The 17,538-nt window shown below is 44.5% G+C and overlaps 1 protein-coding gene across 4 annotated transcripts; it reads right to left on the reverse strand.

The window, feature by feature from the left end:
- Positions 1 to 825: 825 nt before the first annotated feature.
- Positions 826 to 15,396, reverse strand: APOA5 (apolipoprotein A5). Of its 4 annotated transcripts, none has more exons than XM_055306514.1 (4): positions 15,363 to 15,396; positions 3,304 to 3,382; positions 3,077 to 3,188; positions 826 to 2,549 (listed from the first exon to the last, which is right to left on the reverse strand). In XM_055306514.1, exons 2-4 carry the CDS (start codon positions 3,353 to 3,355, stop codon positions 1,598 to 1,600), a joined length of 1,116 nt encoding a protein of 371 aa, XP_055162489.1. In that variant the 5' UTR covers positions 3,356 to 3,382; positions 15,363 to 15,396; the 3' UTR covers positions 826 to 1,597. The 4 variants fall into 4 exon arrangements, with proteins under 4 accessions (XP_055162489.1, XP_055162490.1, XP_055162487.1 ...); XM_055306515.1 differs by lacking the exon at positions 15,363 to 15,396 and adding an exon at positions 3,686 to 3,853 and having other exon boundaries at positions 3,304 to 3,355; XM_055306512.1 differs by lacking the exon at positions 15,363 to 15,396 and adding an exon at positions 3,686 to 3,853.
- Positions 15,397 to 17,538: the final 2,142 nt, after the last annotated feature.

The following is a 17,538-nucleotide window of genomic DNA, read 5'->3' on the forward strand; positions in this document are numbered from 1 at the left end:
GCCAAGTCCCTCAAGCATTCTAGCCCTTTCTGTTCTCACTCCTTATTTCTGCCCTCAGAAACACCTGCCCAAATTGCAGCCTCAAATACACCGTCCGCATTTTTACTCCCACCCCCTCATCCCCAGCACATCAAACCCCGGCTGACTCATCCCTCCCAGTTTCCCAACTAACAACAAAAACACCTCTTTTTTTGGTAAACTTTCCTTTCCATTACCTCTTCTCCTTGGGCACCTCTCACCCGGTTCTGTTGCTAAACGTAGGTGTCAGGGAAGAGGTCCAGCCTGTAGGCATGATTAGGCCAGATTCATATGGGGTGCTGAGAACCCTGTGCAAGGCAGGCTTCCAGGGGAGGGAAGGCTGCTGGACAGCACCTTCCAAAGGTGCTGGACAGGATGTGTTTACCCTTTCCTCTTCCTCCCACTTCACTCATCCCTGATTTCAGAGTTTCTCGAGGGATCTAGGAGGACTTTTGTTGCCACCAAATGAATCTGTATATGGGGAATGGGGAGTATAAGATTTGGAGTTCTCAAGAAGAGGGTCAGTCATGAGGAGGCCATTCAAAATCTGGAACCTGCCCTTCATGCTTGCTGTCCTGTGGTAAGGCTAGTGAGCCATGCAGGTGCAGAGGGAAGATCTCTAAGCCAGGCCCACACCCAGGCATGACAGACAGCTGTGATCTAAGGCAGAGCCTAGCCAGAGCCAGGGTCCTGGGAGAGGGTCCATGAGACAGGGCATTGAGGAATTGGAATGAGTGATGGATGTGCTTTGGGGGTAGTGGTGAGGCCACTACTTTCAGACATGGCTCAAATAAGAGTCACACCAGGCAAATAAGCTTCCACCATATGCCTCTATTTCATGAGTCAGAAGTCTAGGCTTCAGCCTGGGAGTCAGAAGTGAGGGGCCCCAAATGGAGAGGACACACATCATGCTTCCCCGAGGGTTTCAGAAGCCCCACAGTTTGGAGGGCTGGGTCAGCTGTTTAGATGTAGAGCTATGTAAGGAAATGTAGGCTCTGCTCCCTCCCATTGCAACCCCAACCATTTGTTCCCCTGGCATCAGAGCCAGCAGCGATATATATACACACTTTCACATGCTCTCGTCATATTTTCCTCCCTTCTCCCTTCTCTTCCCCCAAAAGAAGCTGTCATGGCAGCCCTGGGGAGAAAAGAGCTCCTCTCCGTAGACCAGCTGTAGCAATGGCCACCAGGCGGCCAGAAGTGATCAGAGTCAAGCCCTGGGAAGAAGAGGCACAGGCTTCCAGCACCATGGCAACAGGCCTGCACGTAATTACCTGCATATAGAGTGCCTCTCTCCCTCCCCACTCCCACCATCCCGGCTTGGAGCAACTCATGAGGATTCCCAAATGAACACGGGAAGCTGGGTTTGCAAAGCCTGATGAGTGTAATGCATCCAGATGGGGGGGAACGCAAGAGGCTGGATATGCCAGGGACAACAGTCCCTTTGGCGGCCTCGCCTATCCTGTGCAGGGCCCTCCACCCTCTGCCCGACAGGCCACTGTCAAGGACAGAGCCAGCCAGAGGCTCAGATCCTGGGCTCAGACAAGGAGCAGGGCAGTGAGCCTGGACAAGTAGACCCTCAGGGCTCCTCTAGATGACTGAGACCAAGGTCATGAAGGCTGTAGTTTATGTCCTCCCACAGGTCTTGGAGACGGGCCTGCAGCTTGCTCCGAGCCTCGCTGCTGTCAGCTTGGAGAAACTCTGGGGCGAAGGCACTGTGACCTGGCGGGGGCGGGGCCAGCTGCAACTGGACCTCCTGGGTCTCCTGGTCGATGGCACGGGTGAAGTCGGCGATCTGCAGGAAGGTGTCGTGGCGGAAGGCCTGGAGTCGCTGATGCACCTCCTGGGACAGCATCTGGGGGTCGGGGTCCGCCCCCTCATCCGCGCCGTCAGTCCCGGCGCCCGCAAAAGCGCTGAGCTCTTCCCGCAGCTGGTCCAGGTTCTGCTGGATGCGCGCGTGCAGAGCCTCGGCCTTGAGCGTGAGCTTGCGCGACAGCATCTGCACGCAGCGGCTGAGGCGCGCGGGGCTGGCGGCGGCGTGCGGGGCCACGCTGCGGTGCAGCTCCTGCACTTGGCGCCCGATGCCGGTCACCAGGCGCTGGGCGTAGGGGCGGAAGAGCGCCTTGACACGGCCGGTGTGATGCACCACGCGGTCCTGCAGCTCCCGCAGCAGCTCCCGCGCCTCCTCCACGCCGCCCAGCACCTGGGCCTTGGTGCCCTCTCCGACCACACGCAGCTGTTCCTGCAGCTCCTGAACGCGCAGCGCCACCTGCTCCATCAGCTCCGCGGTGTAGGGCTTCAGCTGCCGCCGCAGGCCCTCCAGATTCCAGCCCACTTGCTCGTGCACCTCGCCCATGTAGGGCTCCAGGCGCGCCCTCACCTCCGCCAGCTCCTCTTGCAGCTGCTGCCGCATGCCCACCGGGTCGGGTGGGAGCCCCAGAGGCTCCCTCCCCTGCCCACTGAGAGGGCTCAGCTTTTCCAGGAACTTGTCCATTTTGCTGAGGTCTTGTTCAAGGCTGTCCTTCAGGCTCCTGGGGTAGGGGACAGACATCCAGACCATCATGCTGCTAGCCCCATCATGGCCTTTCCCCCAGAGACATCACTGTCTGATCATTTGGGGAAACCAAGACTGCAGGGTGGTGGCCCCAGAGCCAGGGCTCCAGTCCTAGCTGCGGGCCCACCACACACCCCTCACAGAAGTACAGACACATGGCACATGCAAATCCAGACCAACACTGCCCAAGGAAACAGATGCATCTGGACTTTCACACAATCCTTTCATTCTGGGGGCCGTGGCAGGGGTCCGCTGCATGGCTCCAGGTCCCACCCCTGGGGAGGGGCAGCAGCTATAGTGAGATCAAGGCAGAGATGGGGGGCGCTGCTGTGAGCAAAGTGGGGGGCTGCACAGCCCAGGAAGGCCAGGATGAGGCAAAACTAGTACAACTCCATTCCTCTGTCCCAATGAGGACTTAATAAGTTGAGGAACCAGAAGCAGCACACCATCCAACTGCTCGGCTGTCACCTCCCTGCACCCACACCCCTTCTCCTTGCCACTCACGTGGGTTCCCATGCCAGCTTCTGCTGCTGGACCTGCTCCAGCTTCCCTTTGTCTTGGCTGCTCTGGCTGAAGTAGTCCCAGAAGCCTTTCTGGGTCTGGACAGTTGCAAACGCTGTAGAGAGGGAGGGGGTGGTTGGAGACTGTGTCCCCACCCACCCCCCTAGGGTGGATGGCCCGTGGGCCAGCCCACCAACACCTGCACCTTTAAGTCAGGGTTGGAGCCTCACCTGAGAGCAGAGTCAGAGCCCAGGCCAGAACTGCAACCATGCTTGCTGTCATCTACTCAGAAAGAAGACGGACCGAGGCCTGGGTGAAGAAGCAAAAGAAGGACATCTCCCAAGTTTACCCCAGAGCCAACCTGCCCAGAATCTGTTCACCCTTCCCGGAGATATGGGGAGCACATTGCTATTGGGGCTGATGAGGACTGATCGAGGTGAGCATGGCTGGGAGGGAACGGGTGTCTTGGCAAGAGGAGGGCTTCATTTTCACCTGGATCACACAGTGTGGAGCTCAAACTGCTTTGTAAAGTTCCCCACCACCACCACCCTCCCCAGACCTCCATGAGCAGCTCCTTCAGCCACTTCGGCCACCACTCCCTTGCTTACCTACCTTCCTGCCTCCCACTCAGCAGCTGGAAGCTTGAGTGTCCCAAGGGAGTAAGAAGCAACTCTGGCCAAAGTGCTCCAGGATGTCCTTAGCACCCACCCCCAGCTCTCTGTGGAGACTCCGGCAATCCCCTCCCTGAGGACTCAACCTGCATCCCTCCACCCAGCACCTGCTCACCTCCTCAATTCTGGGCACAAAGAGCAGACATTCGCCTTTATACTCCTGGGGCCTGGGCCTCTGACAACAATTGCCCTGAGTAAATACCACGTGGAGGTTCAAAGAAGGATGACCTCAGCTGCCTCCCAGGGCTCACCTCCTGCCCTTCCCTGGCATCCAGAGGGTTAATGAGTGCCCTAGTATCAGGGGGCTGCTCTAGCAAAAAAGTTCTTCCTGGAAAGATTAACAAGGAGTAAGGCTGAATTCCTCACCCAGTTCCCCCCAAGCCTCATGACCTTCACCCTTCTCATTGACCAGCTGGCTGGCCCACCAACAGAGGAAAGCCTGTCTGCTGAGGGCGCTGCTCTTACTCAACTGCCCAGAGGCACTGAGCCCTAGCCAGACAGGGACAGTGTCCAGGGGCCAGCCTGAACCTGGGCAGCTCATGACAGCTTCACTACAGGCCACTTAGGCAGCCTGGGAAGAGCCAGCATTTACAGGGTTAAGGGCACTCCCATCTTCCACTTTGTGAAATAATCCTGGAACTGCAGGGAAGTCAGCTGCGGCAGGGTGAAAGCAGTTAAAGACCTCAGGGCCAGGGACTGTGGGCCCAAAGAACTGGAGCAAGAGAAGGATTCTTCCAATGGGGAAAGTCCGAACACTATACCCACCCCCGCCCCAGGGCTTCTGAGAAGGGGAAGCCAGGGAGGCCCGACCTTTGTCTGATGACCACTCCATATACTTGAATACACTAGGAACTGCTGATTTTTGCAACTGAATGTACCTTGAATTGGTTCCCTATGTTCCATTACCAGTCACATCACAGCCTCACTTGCTTCTCTCCTTGATCACGTGCATAGCCTCCGACAGGTCTCTCTGCCAAAGCCCTGTCTACTCTGTGCATCCTCTCTGTGGCTCATCCCAACCCACTCTGGTCTCATCTCCTCCCACGTAACACCCTTGGCATTCCCTGAGCATGCCATCACTTTCAGGAACTTGAGGCTTAGTGCACACTGCTTCCTCAGTTTGAAGTAGCCTATACCTTGGTGAGTTTATATTCTATTTTTTTCAGACTCAGTTTGAACTAATTAATATTAGTTAGAATCACCATATGATCCAGCGATTCCACTTTGGGATATATACCCAAAGGACTCTTGGAAGCAGGAATTGGAACAGATACCTGTATCTCCATATTAAGAGCAGCACTTTCACAATAATCAAGGTGGAAAGAGCCCCAAGTGTCCATCGGTAGATGAGTGGATAAACAAAATGTGGTATATATACACAATGGAATATTATTTAGCCTTAAAAGGGAAGGAAATTCTGACACACGTTGTAACATGGATTGATCTTGATAACATTATGCTAAGTGAAATAAGCCAGACACAAAAGAAAAAAATCTTGTATAAGTCCACTTAAATGAAGTACTTAAAATAGTCAAAGGCAGAGGCAGAAAGTAGATTAGTGGTTACCAGGGGCTGGAGAGGGAGGAAGAAGAGATATATTGTTTAAGGGCACAAAGTAGGTTGGTGAGTTAGCACCTAGTTCTTGGTTTTGGCGTCTCATGGTTGTGAGATCAGACCCTGCATCAGGCTCAGCATGGAGTCTGCTTGAGATTCTCTCTTCTTCTCCCCATCTTGCTTGTGCTCTTTCCCTCTCTAAAATAAATCAATAAATCTTTTTTAAAAATGGGACAGAGCAAAAGTTCTGGAGGTGGTTAGTGGTACTCGTTGCACAATAGTGTGAATGTACTTGATGCCACTGAACAGTTGTGTACTTAAAAATGATAATTTTCACGTTATGCATATTTTACCATATTTTTTAAAAAGCATTTTTAGGGGCAGCCCCGGTGGCCCAGTGGTTTGGCGCCGCCTTCAGCCCGGGGTGTGATCCTGGAGTCCCAGGATCAAGTCCCACGTCGGGCTCCCTGCATGGAGACTGCTTCTCCCTCTGCCTGTCTCTCTCTCTGTGTGTCTGTCATGAGTAAATAAATAAAATCTTAAAAAAAAAGCATTTTGGTATCCTTATGGTTTTTGCATAAGTTATGATATAAAATCTACCTGCACTATAGTGTCTGTAGACTGGTATCATCATCAATCCTTTTTTTTTTTAGAGATTTTTTTTTTATTTGAGAGAGAGAGGGCGCATGAGCATGCACACAAGGGGAAGGGCAGAGGGAGAGGGAAAAATAGATCCTTAAGCAGACTCCCCGCTGAGTACAGAGCCTGATTCTGCAGGGTTTGATGCAGGACTTGATGTTGGACTCGATCCTATGACCCTGAAACCCTGAGATCATGACCTGAGCCTAAATCAAGAGTTGGATGTTCAATCAACTGAGCCACCCAGGCATTACCTCATCACCACATCATCTAAGGTCTTGTCTGTAATGTAGAAGAAAAGCCTGGAACCGTGTTTCCCAGAATCCCTTCCCCTCTCTGGGCCACTGACTAGTCAGTGCGAGAGTCAAGAGGAAAGACTATTATTCTTCCTTGGGACTTGCAGGCAGAAGCATAGGCAGACAGACTTGGAGTTTAAAGCAGCTTCCACAATAGCCAAACTGTGGAAGGAGCCCCGGTGTCCATCGAAAGATGAATGGATAAAGAAGATGTGGTTTATGTATACAATGGAATATTACTCAGCCATTAGAAATGACAAATACCCACCATTTGCTTCGATGTGGATGGAACTGGAGGGTATTATGCTGAGTGAAATAAGTCAATCAGAGAAGGACAAACATTGTAAGTTCTCATTCATTTGGGGAATATAAATAATAGTGAAAGGGAATATAAGGGAAGGGAGAAGAAATATGTGGGAAATATCAGAAAGGGAGACAGAATATAAAGACTCCTAACTCTGGGAAACGAACTAGGGGTGGTGGAAGGGGAGGAGGGCGGGGGGTGGGGGTGAATGGGTGACGGGCACTGAGGGGGGCACTTGACGGGATGAGCACTGGGTGTTATTCTGTATGTTGGTAAATTGAACACCAATAAAAAAATAAATTTATTATTTAAAAAAAATAAAGCAGCTTCTGGATGACCTTCTTAAGAATCACACCCATTGGCTTTGTAGACTAAGACAATTAGGTGAGCTTCTCATCTATAGTTACTAACAGGTGAACTTTTGAGAATCTCTTCTTCAAGTGCAAGCTGAGATGATCACTCCTCCAGCACTTCCAACAGTTTTATAAACCTTTAATTCTCTATATTAAAGCCTTTCACACTTGAAATACACAGAGTGGTTTCTGGCTTTTTTTGACAGAACCTACATTAATACAAGAGGTAGATGCAAGACACACTCATGTTTCCCTATTCGATATCATCTTATTTTAGTTTCTAAAATGTTTGGGTTAAAAAAAATTTTAAATAATAAAAAGTTCTCCAGAAAAAAAAAAATAAAAAAAAAATAAAATGTTTGGGTTAAATGTTTGGAGGTATTTGTGCGTGTGTATGTGTTATGTGCTTTGTGTGTGGAACCATTTGAAATAATGATAGACAGCATACATCTCCTAAGAATAAGGACAATTCTTGATAAACACAATACCATTATCAGACCCTGAAAATTAACATAATTCTTTAATATACCTAATATATTTAAATATATTCATATATTCAAATTTCCCCCAATTCTCCTGAAATGCCATTTGTAGCTATTTTTTCCTTCCTTTTTTTTTTCTTCATAAATTCAGGATCCAAAACATCTTATCAGATTGTTGTGCCTCTATGGTCTTTTTTAATTTAGAACGGTACTCCCCAACCTTTGACATTCACTTCCTTTTAAGAGTCCAGGGGAGATGTCTTATAAAATGTTCTGGATTTGACTGTTTCCTCATCATTAGATTCAGGTTAAACATGTTTGGCTCCAATCATTGGGTGTGAAAACAAGTTTCCTAAAAGCCCTTACTTATAGAAGAAATCTGCTACTACATATAGATGGAATAATACAATCTTTTTTTAAAAATTACTCTTTTGCAGCTCTCAGAGAATACTTGATTCAAGCAAGGATCATCAATGAATGCTAAAACCATAAGGTGAAAAACTGTTGGGGAAAGGGGTGCTTATGTGCCTTCAAAGTATCACCCCACAGATAGAAAACCTATCAATTGTTAAGTGTACTTTTACAGTGAAGAAATTTGGTGGATCATTTTAACCAAGTGATCAAACTTAACATCACCAAATAGTCGGACAATCTGACATTTTGTACTTCCAGATGTGGTGCAATAAGATGGGCCAGATATAAAGTGTTTCAAACCAGATTATTTCCACAAGAACCTGTTTGCCTTTCCCTTTTCTCCATGTTTCTTTGTTGCTTAGTATCCGATATTCTCAGCTGAATCTTTAAAAGAGAGTTACCATTTGGATTTGTTGGTTTGTTTGGGGTTTTTTTTGTTTTTTTAATTTTTTAAATTTTTATTTATGATAGTCATACACAGAGAGAGAGAGAGAGGCAGAGACACAGGCAGAGGGAGAAGCAGGCTCCATGCACCGGGAGCCCGACGTGGGATTCGATCCCGGGTCTCCAGGATCGCGCCCTGGGCCAAAGGCAGGCGCCAAACCGCTGCGCCACCCAGGGATCCCCAGTTTGTTTGTTTTATTCAGGAATTGCCAACATAATCTGGATGTAGAATAAAAATAATTTTTAAATATATATTTGTAAAGATTAAAAGGTACCTTATTTTTTAATGTTCAGTAGGAGCAGTTTTGCTATATACACATGAAATGCACAAGCATATGGATTTCAAGTACAATCTCAACATGCACCAAATGAGAAGATTTCTTAGGCAGCCTTCCTCATTTGACTTGTTCTCTGAAGGAATATTAGTGACTCCTCATTCTAAATACAGAAATTCCTCAACTTATGATGGAGTTTTGTCCCAATAAACCTATCCCAAATTGGGAATATTGTAAATTGAAAATACATACCATAAGAAAATATTGAGCCTCACTGGCTCAGTTAGTGGAGCAGGTGATTCTTGATCTCAGGATTGTGAATTCAAGCCCCCACTTTGAGTGTAGAGATGACTTAAAAATAAAATCTTTAGGGCAGCCTGGGTGGCTCAGCGGTTTAGCACAGGGTGTGATCTTGGAGACCCGGGATCAAGTCCCACGTTGGGCTCCCAGCATGGGGCCTCCTTCTTCCTCTGCCTGTGTCTCTGCCTCTCTCTCTCTCTGTGCCTTTCATGAATAAATAAAATAAAATAAAATCTTTTAAAAAGAAAATACATTTAATACCCTTTACCTAACAATATTGAATTATTGGAGAGTGTCCTGAAAGTGATAAAACAGAATATTTGCACGGGTGCAGAATGGTTGTCAGTGTACCAGATGTTGACCCTCGTGATCGTGGGGCTGGCTGGGAACTGCTGTTCACTGCCACTGCCCAACTTCACAAGAGGGGATCATACTGTGAATCTCTAGCCTGGGAAAAGATCCAAATTCAGAATCTGAAGTTTGGTTTTTACTGAGTACATATCTCTTTCACACCATCATAGAGTTGAAAATTTTTAAGTTGGGGACCATCTGTGGTCAAACTTTCTGCAAATTGTTCTCCATCAGTCTTATCTGCCAATAACTCAGGTGTAAACTGAGATGGAGCAGTTTTTACTCAGTGTAGCAGCAGGTCCCTGGGTCCATACCAGAATATACCAGAGACATAGGCAGAATAGAGTAACCATCCATTATGGGTCCATTCTACATTGTTTATGCTTCTATCAGCAGGCCTAAATGCAAGTCCACTTAAACAACAACATAAATACATCTCAAATGCACTTTAACAAAGGGCATTTAACATGGCATTGAAATAGCCAAGCATGTTTAGTAGTAATCTGTGTAATCATTAGTCTTGAAAGATGATCTGTTCGCATTGTTTGTCAGAAAGAAAAGTAATTAAATAGGCCATCTGGAAATGAAAAATATAGTTACTAAAATGAAAAAAATCATTTGGGTACAGTTGAAGACCAAATTAGTAAACTAGAAGGACGATCTGAGAAAATCACCCAGAAAGAATCATAAAGAGAAGGAAGATATGAAATGGAAGGTAAGAGACATAGAAGGTAAATGGAAAGGTCCAACATATGCCTTCTAGAATTTCTACAAAGAGAATAGAGAGATGTTGGAAGAGGTAATATTCCAAAGAAGACAGCTAAGAAATTTTGAAAACTGAAGAGAGATGTGACCTGAATCCTCTGTTGGAAGAAGCATCCTTGAGTCATGAGTAGAATAGATGAAAACAAAATCCAAATGAAGACACATTACTGTGAATGTGAAGAACATCAAAGATGATATCTTAAAATCATCCTTAAGAGAATGGACTGATTATCTACAAATGAAAATGATTAAGCGGATGGCTGATTTAGCAGCAATGTATCTTCAAAAAAGGCTGAAGATAAATTAATGGCCAGCCAAGCATTATACTCGGGTAGACTATTATTCAAGAGTGACAAGTTGATTTCTGGGGAGAACGTAGAGCATTGATCACTCACAAAAACTCACTGAAAAGGAAACAAAACTCAGAGAGGACTGGTGTACAAATAGACACAGAAGGAAGGAACGACATTAGTAAATGTTTAGGTAAATCGAAAATGCATTCATGATTTTATATGAATTTATATAAACATAAATATATTTAAACATAGGTATACTTAAACCATGTAAGATTAGTTCTTTGCAACTAAAAATTGCTAAAATACTGGCAATTTCAGATAGTCCAACCTAGCATAAAAATATCTTTAAATGTAGTTCAGTCGCATTGCTGCTGCATTACTAGTACTTAGAAAACTACTTGTCACATGGTAGGGGGCCTCAATAAGTATATATTGATGAAGGGACTACTTTGGAGGAAGTGTTATAAGCAACGAGGACCTAAAATATTACACCAAAGTAGTATGGAAAACGGGAAAGCAGAAATCAAAGTTAGAGCATTCTGCAGTCTTTGCATTATTCTGTAAGAAGATAGGGATATTGATTATCTTTTAGACTTTGTGGATATTAAAATTTTAAGGATAGCCCATTAAAAGAATACAAAGAACGTATACCTTTGAAACTAGTATATAGGAATGAGATTAAAGAACATCAGATTGACTTTTAGTAAAGAATAGTGGATTGATTGCATGCATTAGCCTGTGCTCTTTTCTGAAATCCCAATAAAGTAGCATTAAAGGGCACTTTTTAAAAAATGTATAAACACACAAAGAGAATAGAAGACAAGATTTTTTGGAAGTTAGAAAGCTTCTAAATGGTCAAATAGTAATAACTAGACACACCTGAAAAGATTAATTTTGTAGCAGTGATGGAGAAAGCCAAGAAACACCCTGGTTTGTACTATTGAATGCCCTGGAAGTTCAGACATTAACAGGAATAGATCCTTCTAGAAGCATGGGTGACAGTAGGGCTCAAGATGTGGCGACTGGTTGCAAGTCTGTTTGAGAGGCAAATGTGCCCCCCAATGCGACTCAGCTGGGTTACAGCCTTCCCCCAGAGCAGCAGGAAACCAGAAGTTTATTAACCGGAGAGGTTAAGGCCAGGGGCTGGCGGGGGGAGGTCTCTGGCCTGGAGAAAACAAGGTGCTATTGGGGCCAGGGTTCTTCCACCCAAAAAAAGGGAATGTAAGTAAAATTTTATATATGAGAGATGCCTCCCTCCACACCATATTTTCCTTTGGCCAAAACATTGGCCAGTTAGACTTTACCATCCAGGAAGGAGACTAGAACATTCCCCTAAGAAATTTGGCTATCCCAAGAAAATAGGCTAAAAGAAACACTTTTGGGGATTCTTTGTGATTTTAAGGGTCCATCCTAAAGTGAGTCATGGACTTAAGTCTTCATTTCAGCTTCATTATTTTCTTCAAATTTACTATAAAAATTTTCACACATACAGAAAAGTTGAAAGTACAGTGATCATCATTAATACCACCTAGGTTCAGTAATTGTATATTAATAATATAGTAATTAATATTTTGCCATGCTTGCTTCCTCTCTATATATGCACATTTCATATGTATGCTTGATTTCTGCTCCCTAGCCTGCTTCACTCTATTTTTCAGATTTACACAAGTGGGCAAGAATCTGGGGGTAAATTATTGAAATGTATAGGAAACCAAATAAATAGCAACAAAAGGCAATTATTAAGTGCAAGTAGAAAAAAAATAATGGAAAAATTACCATAATATACCACATATGAATAGCATGTATATAATCATGCTAATACAAATATTGGCTATGATGTCATAGTTTAAGACCTATGGTATGACAAATTGAAATGTGTGTTGTGGGTAAGCTGTGTATTATACGTGAAAGAAAACCCCATTTTTATTGACCATAGTGGGCAATCATAAGCCTAAAGATAAGTTGAGCCTAAAACTGGAAAATCAGTAAGTAATAACATAGGATTTTCTAAGGTGTTTATGCAGAAGGGAAAATGAAGATGCATTTAAGGGATTTTTATTTTTTTGTCCTAAGTTGTAGTATTTGATTCTCTAAACTAAAAGCTTGCTAAAACAAAGACTAAATTTAAAAGTACATACAATTATTTTTAAAGGAATATAATAAAACTAATAGAAGGGCCAGCAGGATGATGAAAGAAGCAAAAAAAAAATTACCATGGTAAAAAGAAGATACAAAATAATATGATAGAAATAAATCGATAATCCCAATAGAAGGGAATAAATTAAACCAGCCCTTAGAGGACCAACTCTGAAGCTAGACAGTGTGGGTTACAATGCCGACATGGATTAGTTCTTTGACCTTGGGCAATTTACTTAACTTCTCTGAGCTTCAGTTTCCTCATTAGTAAACTGGGAGTAATTATAGTACTTCCCTCATAGGTTCTGTAGGAAATAAATGCATTTCATATATTTAAAAATGAAGTAAAAATATTCAGAGTGCTGCTTGGCACATAGTGAGCACTGTATAATGGTTTACTATCATCATTGATAAGAATCAGATTTATAAAAATTAGATTTTTATAAAAATTCCAGCCATTAATGACTTAAAGAAGCATACTGAAAATACAACATCAGAGAAAAATTTTAAAGTATGGCAGGAGAGAGGGACCTTAAAAACCAATACAAGACAAAATTTAACAAAAAGAAAGCAGGTATAACAATATAAATATCAGAACACATAAGCTTTAGGGCAAAAAAGGATGAACAGACCAAAGAAGTGTAGCAGGGGGAAAAAAAATAAAAACAGGAAAAAAATTACCAGGAAAATAAAACCTAACATCATAGCCTCAAAAGAGATGAACTGAAAAGCCTCTGAGTCTCAAAGAGAACTTGACACATTTGCTGAGAGATTTTCGTACCATTTTCTCAAATTGAATAGAATCGCAGAAAAATGAAAGATGTGAACAATAGGCAGCAAACATGGTATATAAAGGACCCCGTACCTCAGGAAATACAGAACCCTTACTATAATTGAGTACATACTAAGCCTCAAAGGAAATCCAAGAATTGTTTGTAGTAGCAAAATAATAACAATAAAATAAATTGAAAAAAATGAAAAAAAAAAAAAAGGAAAACACCCTAAATGTCCATCAATAGATGGATGAATAAGTTCTGGTATATTCGCAGACTGGAGTACCACATTCCCTGGTAACAATGAACACATTCTAGAGAAAGAGATGTGGATATTTCCCCAAAGCATAATATAAAGTGAAAGAAAGCAAATTGCAAGAGGATACAACTAATTTTATATTGTTTACATAAATTTTTATAGCATGTGAAACAGCGTTGCTTATGATTTGGGCTCCATAAATATCCACAAAAGAATAAAACCGTGGATGGAAACTGGAGTCGTGGAGACTTACCAGCCTCGGGCTCGTGATGGCCTTGGGGAGGGAAAGTAAACAGGTGGGGGCAGAATGGCAGAGACGTGCGCTGTATCTACCACATTTTGTTTCTTCAGAAAAAGATTCTAATATTAGCATCAGTATTTGTCAAATCTGGGTAAGGGGTGACTGGGTGTTACTCCTACTATCCTATGCACTTTTATGTATGCTTGAAATCGTTCATTATGTGATTTTTAAAAAGAAGCGAGAGGTCAAGCGGATGGAGAGAGAAGGGATGGAAGAGGCTGAGCTCAGCGCACCCCCGGATTTTGTCCAGGGGAGGCTCCCGTGAGCCCCACAGAAGCAGAGGCAGGTGGACGTAGAAGCAGGGCCTGAGTTGACCTGGGGTAGCTGCTTTGGGGAGCAGGAGAAAGAACTGAGTGAGAACTCCCAGAAAGCTGACCAGACCCTAGCTGCAGGCCCACTGAGAGCTGGACACCTTGAATTCACAAGGGCATGAATCCAAACAGAATTTTCTCTAACAGGGCAACACAATGTGAAGTTGAAATGCAGAAGCCAGCCTTATTCTGAATGAGGGTTTGCTAGACGAATGAAAGAGAGAGATGGGGCACCGGGGCGGCTCAGTCGGTTGAGCAACTGCCTTCGGCTCAGGTCAGGATCTTGGGGTCCTGGGATGGAGTCCTGCATCAAGCTTCCCTGCTCAGTGGGGAGCCTGCTTCTCCCTCTGCCTCTGCCTGCTGCTCTGCCTGCTTGTGCACATTCTCTCTGTCAAATGGATGGATAAAAATCATTAAAAAGAGAGAGAGACAGAGAAAGAGAGAGAGAGAGAGAGAAACAGAGGCCCAGGGAACCTCGAGAGACTTGAAGCACTGAGCAGGATGGAGGGTGAGGCAGGAGCCCAGGAGCCCAGGAGGGTGGTAAGGGAGGCAACAAGAAAACAGAGCCCTGGCAGTGTGCACGGCTCGGGGGATGTTTGAGAGAAATGTGCCAGAGGCAGAGCAGCTCTGGGTCCCCCAGTGTGCATGTGTTTGGTCATCTGAAATGAGTCCGAGGAAAAAGATAGTTAAATTGAGGTCAAGGATTTGAGAGGGGAGGTGTTTGGTCGCGTTTTCCACATAGATTTGGATGTCGCTAGGACAGAGGTGAGCTCCCAAGAAAAGAGATAGATGCTTCACTAAGAGCCAGCCGCCCAAGGCTCAGCAAATGTGGACATCAGCAGTGAGGGCGAGGAAGGAGCAGAGCCCAACAGAGCCAGCCTCAAAGATTTAGTGGTCTGGAAACAGCAACGAGACCTGAGGACCACCAGCCTCCACAAAAGAGGGCCGCAGGTGAAACCAGGGGTCCTGAGCAAAGACCAGGTTGCAGCAAAAGCCTGGGAGTGTTGGGGGGGGGCGTGTCCTAGGCAAGGCCGAAGACACAGAGGGGTTTGGTCCAGAGGGTGATGGAAAGAAGAAGCAGCAGGCACAGCCGGAGTAAGGCGTGGAGGCAGGACGTGATGCAATCGTAGCAAGGGGGGTGGGGGGCACAGTGAAGGATTCAGTCTGGCTGGTGCTCAGCAGGTGAGCAGCCTGGGAAGATAGCCTGGGCACACTTGCAAGTCTCTCTACCCTCAGAGTCCGGCCCAATAGGATTTGAAAGCTTGATCACAATGACCCCTCTGTTGTGCACCTGCCACGGGCTGGTATTTACTTTTATTACCTGTAACGCTCCAAGGTAGGTACTGTTATCCTCATTTTACTTACAAAGAAACTGAGGCTCAGAAAGTTTCGGTAACTTGCCCTGCACCAATCCCGGGTCTGACTCTGGAGTCCATGCTCAATACACCGTCTCATGCTCAGGATGAGAGAACCCTGCTCTGAGGACCGGAACCACAGCAGAGCCTCTACCTCCTTACTGGAAGAAGCCAGGAACCCACTGTGCTCAGTAGAAAGCCAGGTCCTGCTCCCTCACCGCAAGGGGTTTATGATTTGGGAGAAAGAGGACTGTTGAAATGCAGGGAAGTCAGAGTCCATGTGGAAGCTAATGTGGACACAGGAACAGTAGCTCAGGGCCAGCCAGAGGAAGGACAGCCAAATCCAGGCATAGTTATCAAGTTACCATGGGGAGTGGAATCCACCTCTGCCTCTTCATCCTATCCCACACTTAATGTGCCCCTTCAGGTCCCCTCCTCTCCTGTCCCCCAGTGATAGAACCAGCTCTAGCTACGGCCAGAACAGCAGGTCCTTAGGTCTTTAGCCTTGTCACTATGACCTGTTTACCCTCCACAGTCTATGATCCATCAGCAATGAGAGATGCCCCGCAGCTAGATGTTTGTGTCAGAAACACCTGCTGGTGGCGCAATAGCGAGGTGGGGCCAGTGACGTAGACTCTAATACCACGAAATGTACTGGGCACATTTTGAGTCAACACTATGATGGTGTGCCAACAGAGATAAGGGTTTTGGTTATTTATTGGTTTGGGTTTTGTTTACAAATATCCTTTCTCATCTCCAAAGATTTGAAGCGACTGACAGTGAAAATTGGGATGATGATGTTGATGATTGACGATGATGATGATGATGATGATGATGGTGGTGGTGGTGGTGGTGGTAGAAGGGGGACACCCTTAGGACTAGTGAAAATAAAAATAATAGCAGAAAACCTGATAATCTGATAAAGCACAAGATCTAAAAGACACAAACCACAGAGGCAATAAGAGATGACAAAGTTGTAATTGTTGACTTTCATATTGGTTTTGGGTTTCCTGGAAGCCCATGAAGAGGGAAATTCAGTAAGTTACATAACTGTCATAATCAGAAGAAGGAAGCACACCAGACTCAGAGGGAAAATAATGCTTTTCCAAACACCAAGTAGCTAACTGAATATCTCTATGGGACTTTATATACAGGGACCTTCGAATTGTATCAAAAAGTCCCTGACCAATGGTAATTTTGCATCAGATCAAGGTGGGGTCACCCAAATATCTAAGCTTCTGGTGGTCTGACCAGATCTATGGCTGGAATCTAGAGTGCCTGCCCTGTTTGAGTAGGAAGTCCTGTCTATTAAAATATTAATTAACATTAATAGCTTTTTACTTTGTTAATATTTAAGAGTACAATATAGAAAAAGTAGAAAAAAACAGAGAAGCAAAAATATATATAATCACCCACAATTTCGCCATCAACTCTTATGTTTTCCTACCATATTTTTTTTATCTAGGCATGTATTTGCATACATTTTTGAACAATTTATTTTATAGGATCGAGCTATTTGGTGACTGGATCTATCATTTCAAGAATATACTTATATTCTTATATATCAAGAATATACTTATACATCCATGTCAATAAATATTCATTCACAATTTGATTTTCAGCAGAGATGAATATGGACATACCATAATTTAACAATCTCCTTCTATACATTGTTTTGTTTTAAAATCTTAAAAAGCACAACAACTAGCATCGTGATAGCTAAATGCATGCGTTCCATGGTTACTTCCTTAACATACATTTTTAAATAGAAGAACGTTTTCTGGATGGGTACATTCCTATTCACAAACCCTTCTCAGTAATACCAAAGACCTCTTGAGTAGGTCAGAACCAGTGGCTTAGACTCTAGAGGAATGAGTGCACCACAAGCTCTCAATGGTCTTCCACCTTTGCTACTTTTGTAGACTATCAGATAAACATAGCAAATTGATTGCACATATCTAATTTCACTTTTTTTAAAACCTCCCTCAAACTATGGTAAAAAGAATTTTTCTTTTTTTTTTTTTTTTATAAAAGATGGATCCCCATAGGACCAAGAAGAACAGAAGAAAAGATGCCAGTGAAATCGTAAAGCTAAAAAACAGTCCCATTGCAACTAATTTAGCAGGCCTGAGAGAGCTGATCTTAAGTTGGCAGTGGGGAAAGATGAGCTCCAACCTGGCTTATTG

Source organism: Nyctereutes procyonoides, unplaced genomic scaffold, assembly GCF_905146905.1.
Source record: "Nyctereutes procyonoides isolate TBG_1078 unplaced genomic scaffold, NYPRO_anot_genome, whole genome shotgun sequence".
In the NCBI taxonomy this organism is placed as follows: domain Eukaryota; kingdom Metazoa; phylum Chordata; class Mammalia; order Carnivora; family Canidae; genus Nyctereutes; species Nyctereutes procyonoides.

Excerpts from the sequence above, each read along its gene's own strand:
- APOA5 (XM_055306514.1), bottom strand. The coding sequence starts at position 3,355 with ATGACAGCAAGCATGGTTGCAGTTCTGGCCTGGGCTCTGACTCTGCTC. Across the intron at positions 3,189-3,303 it reads GGCTCTGACTCTGCTCTCAG|CGTTTGCAACTGTCCAGACC; the intron begins GTGAGGCTCCAA and ends CCCTCTCTACAG. Across the intron at positions 2,550-3,076 it reads AAGCTGGCATGGGAACCCAC|GAGCCTGAAGGACAGCCTTG; the intron begins GTGAGTGGCAAG and ends CCCCTACCCCAG.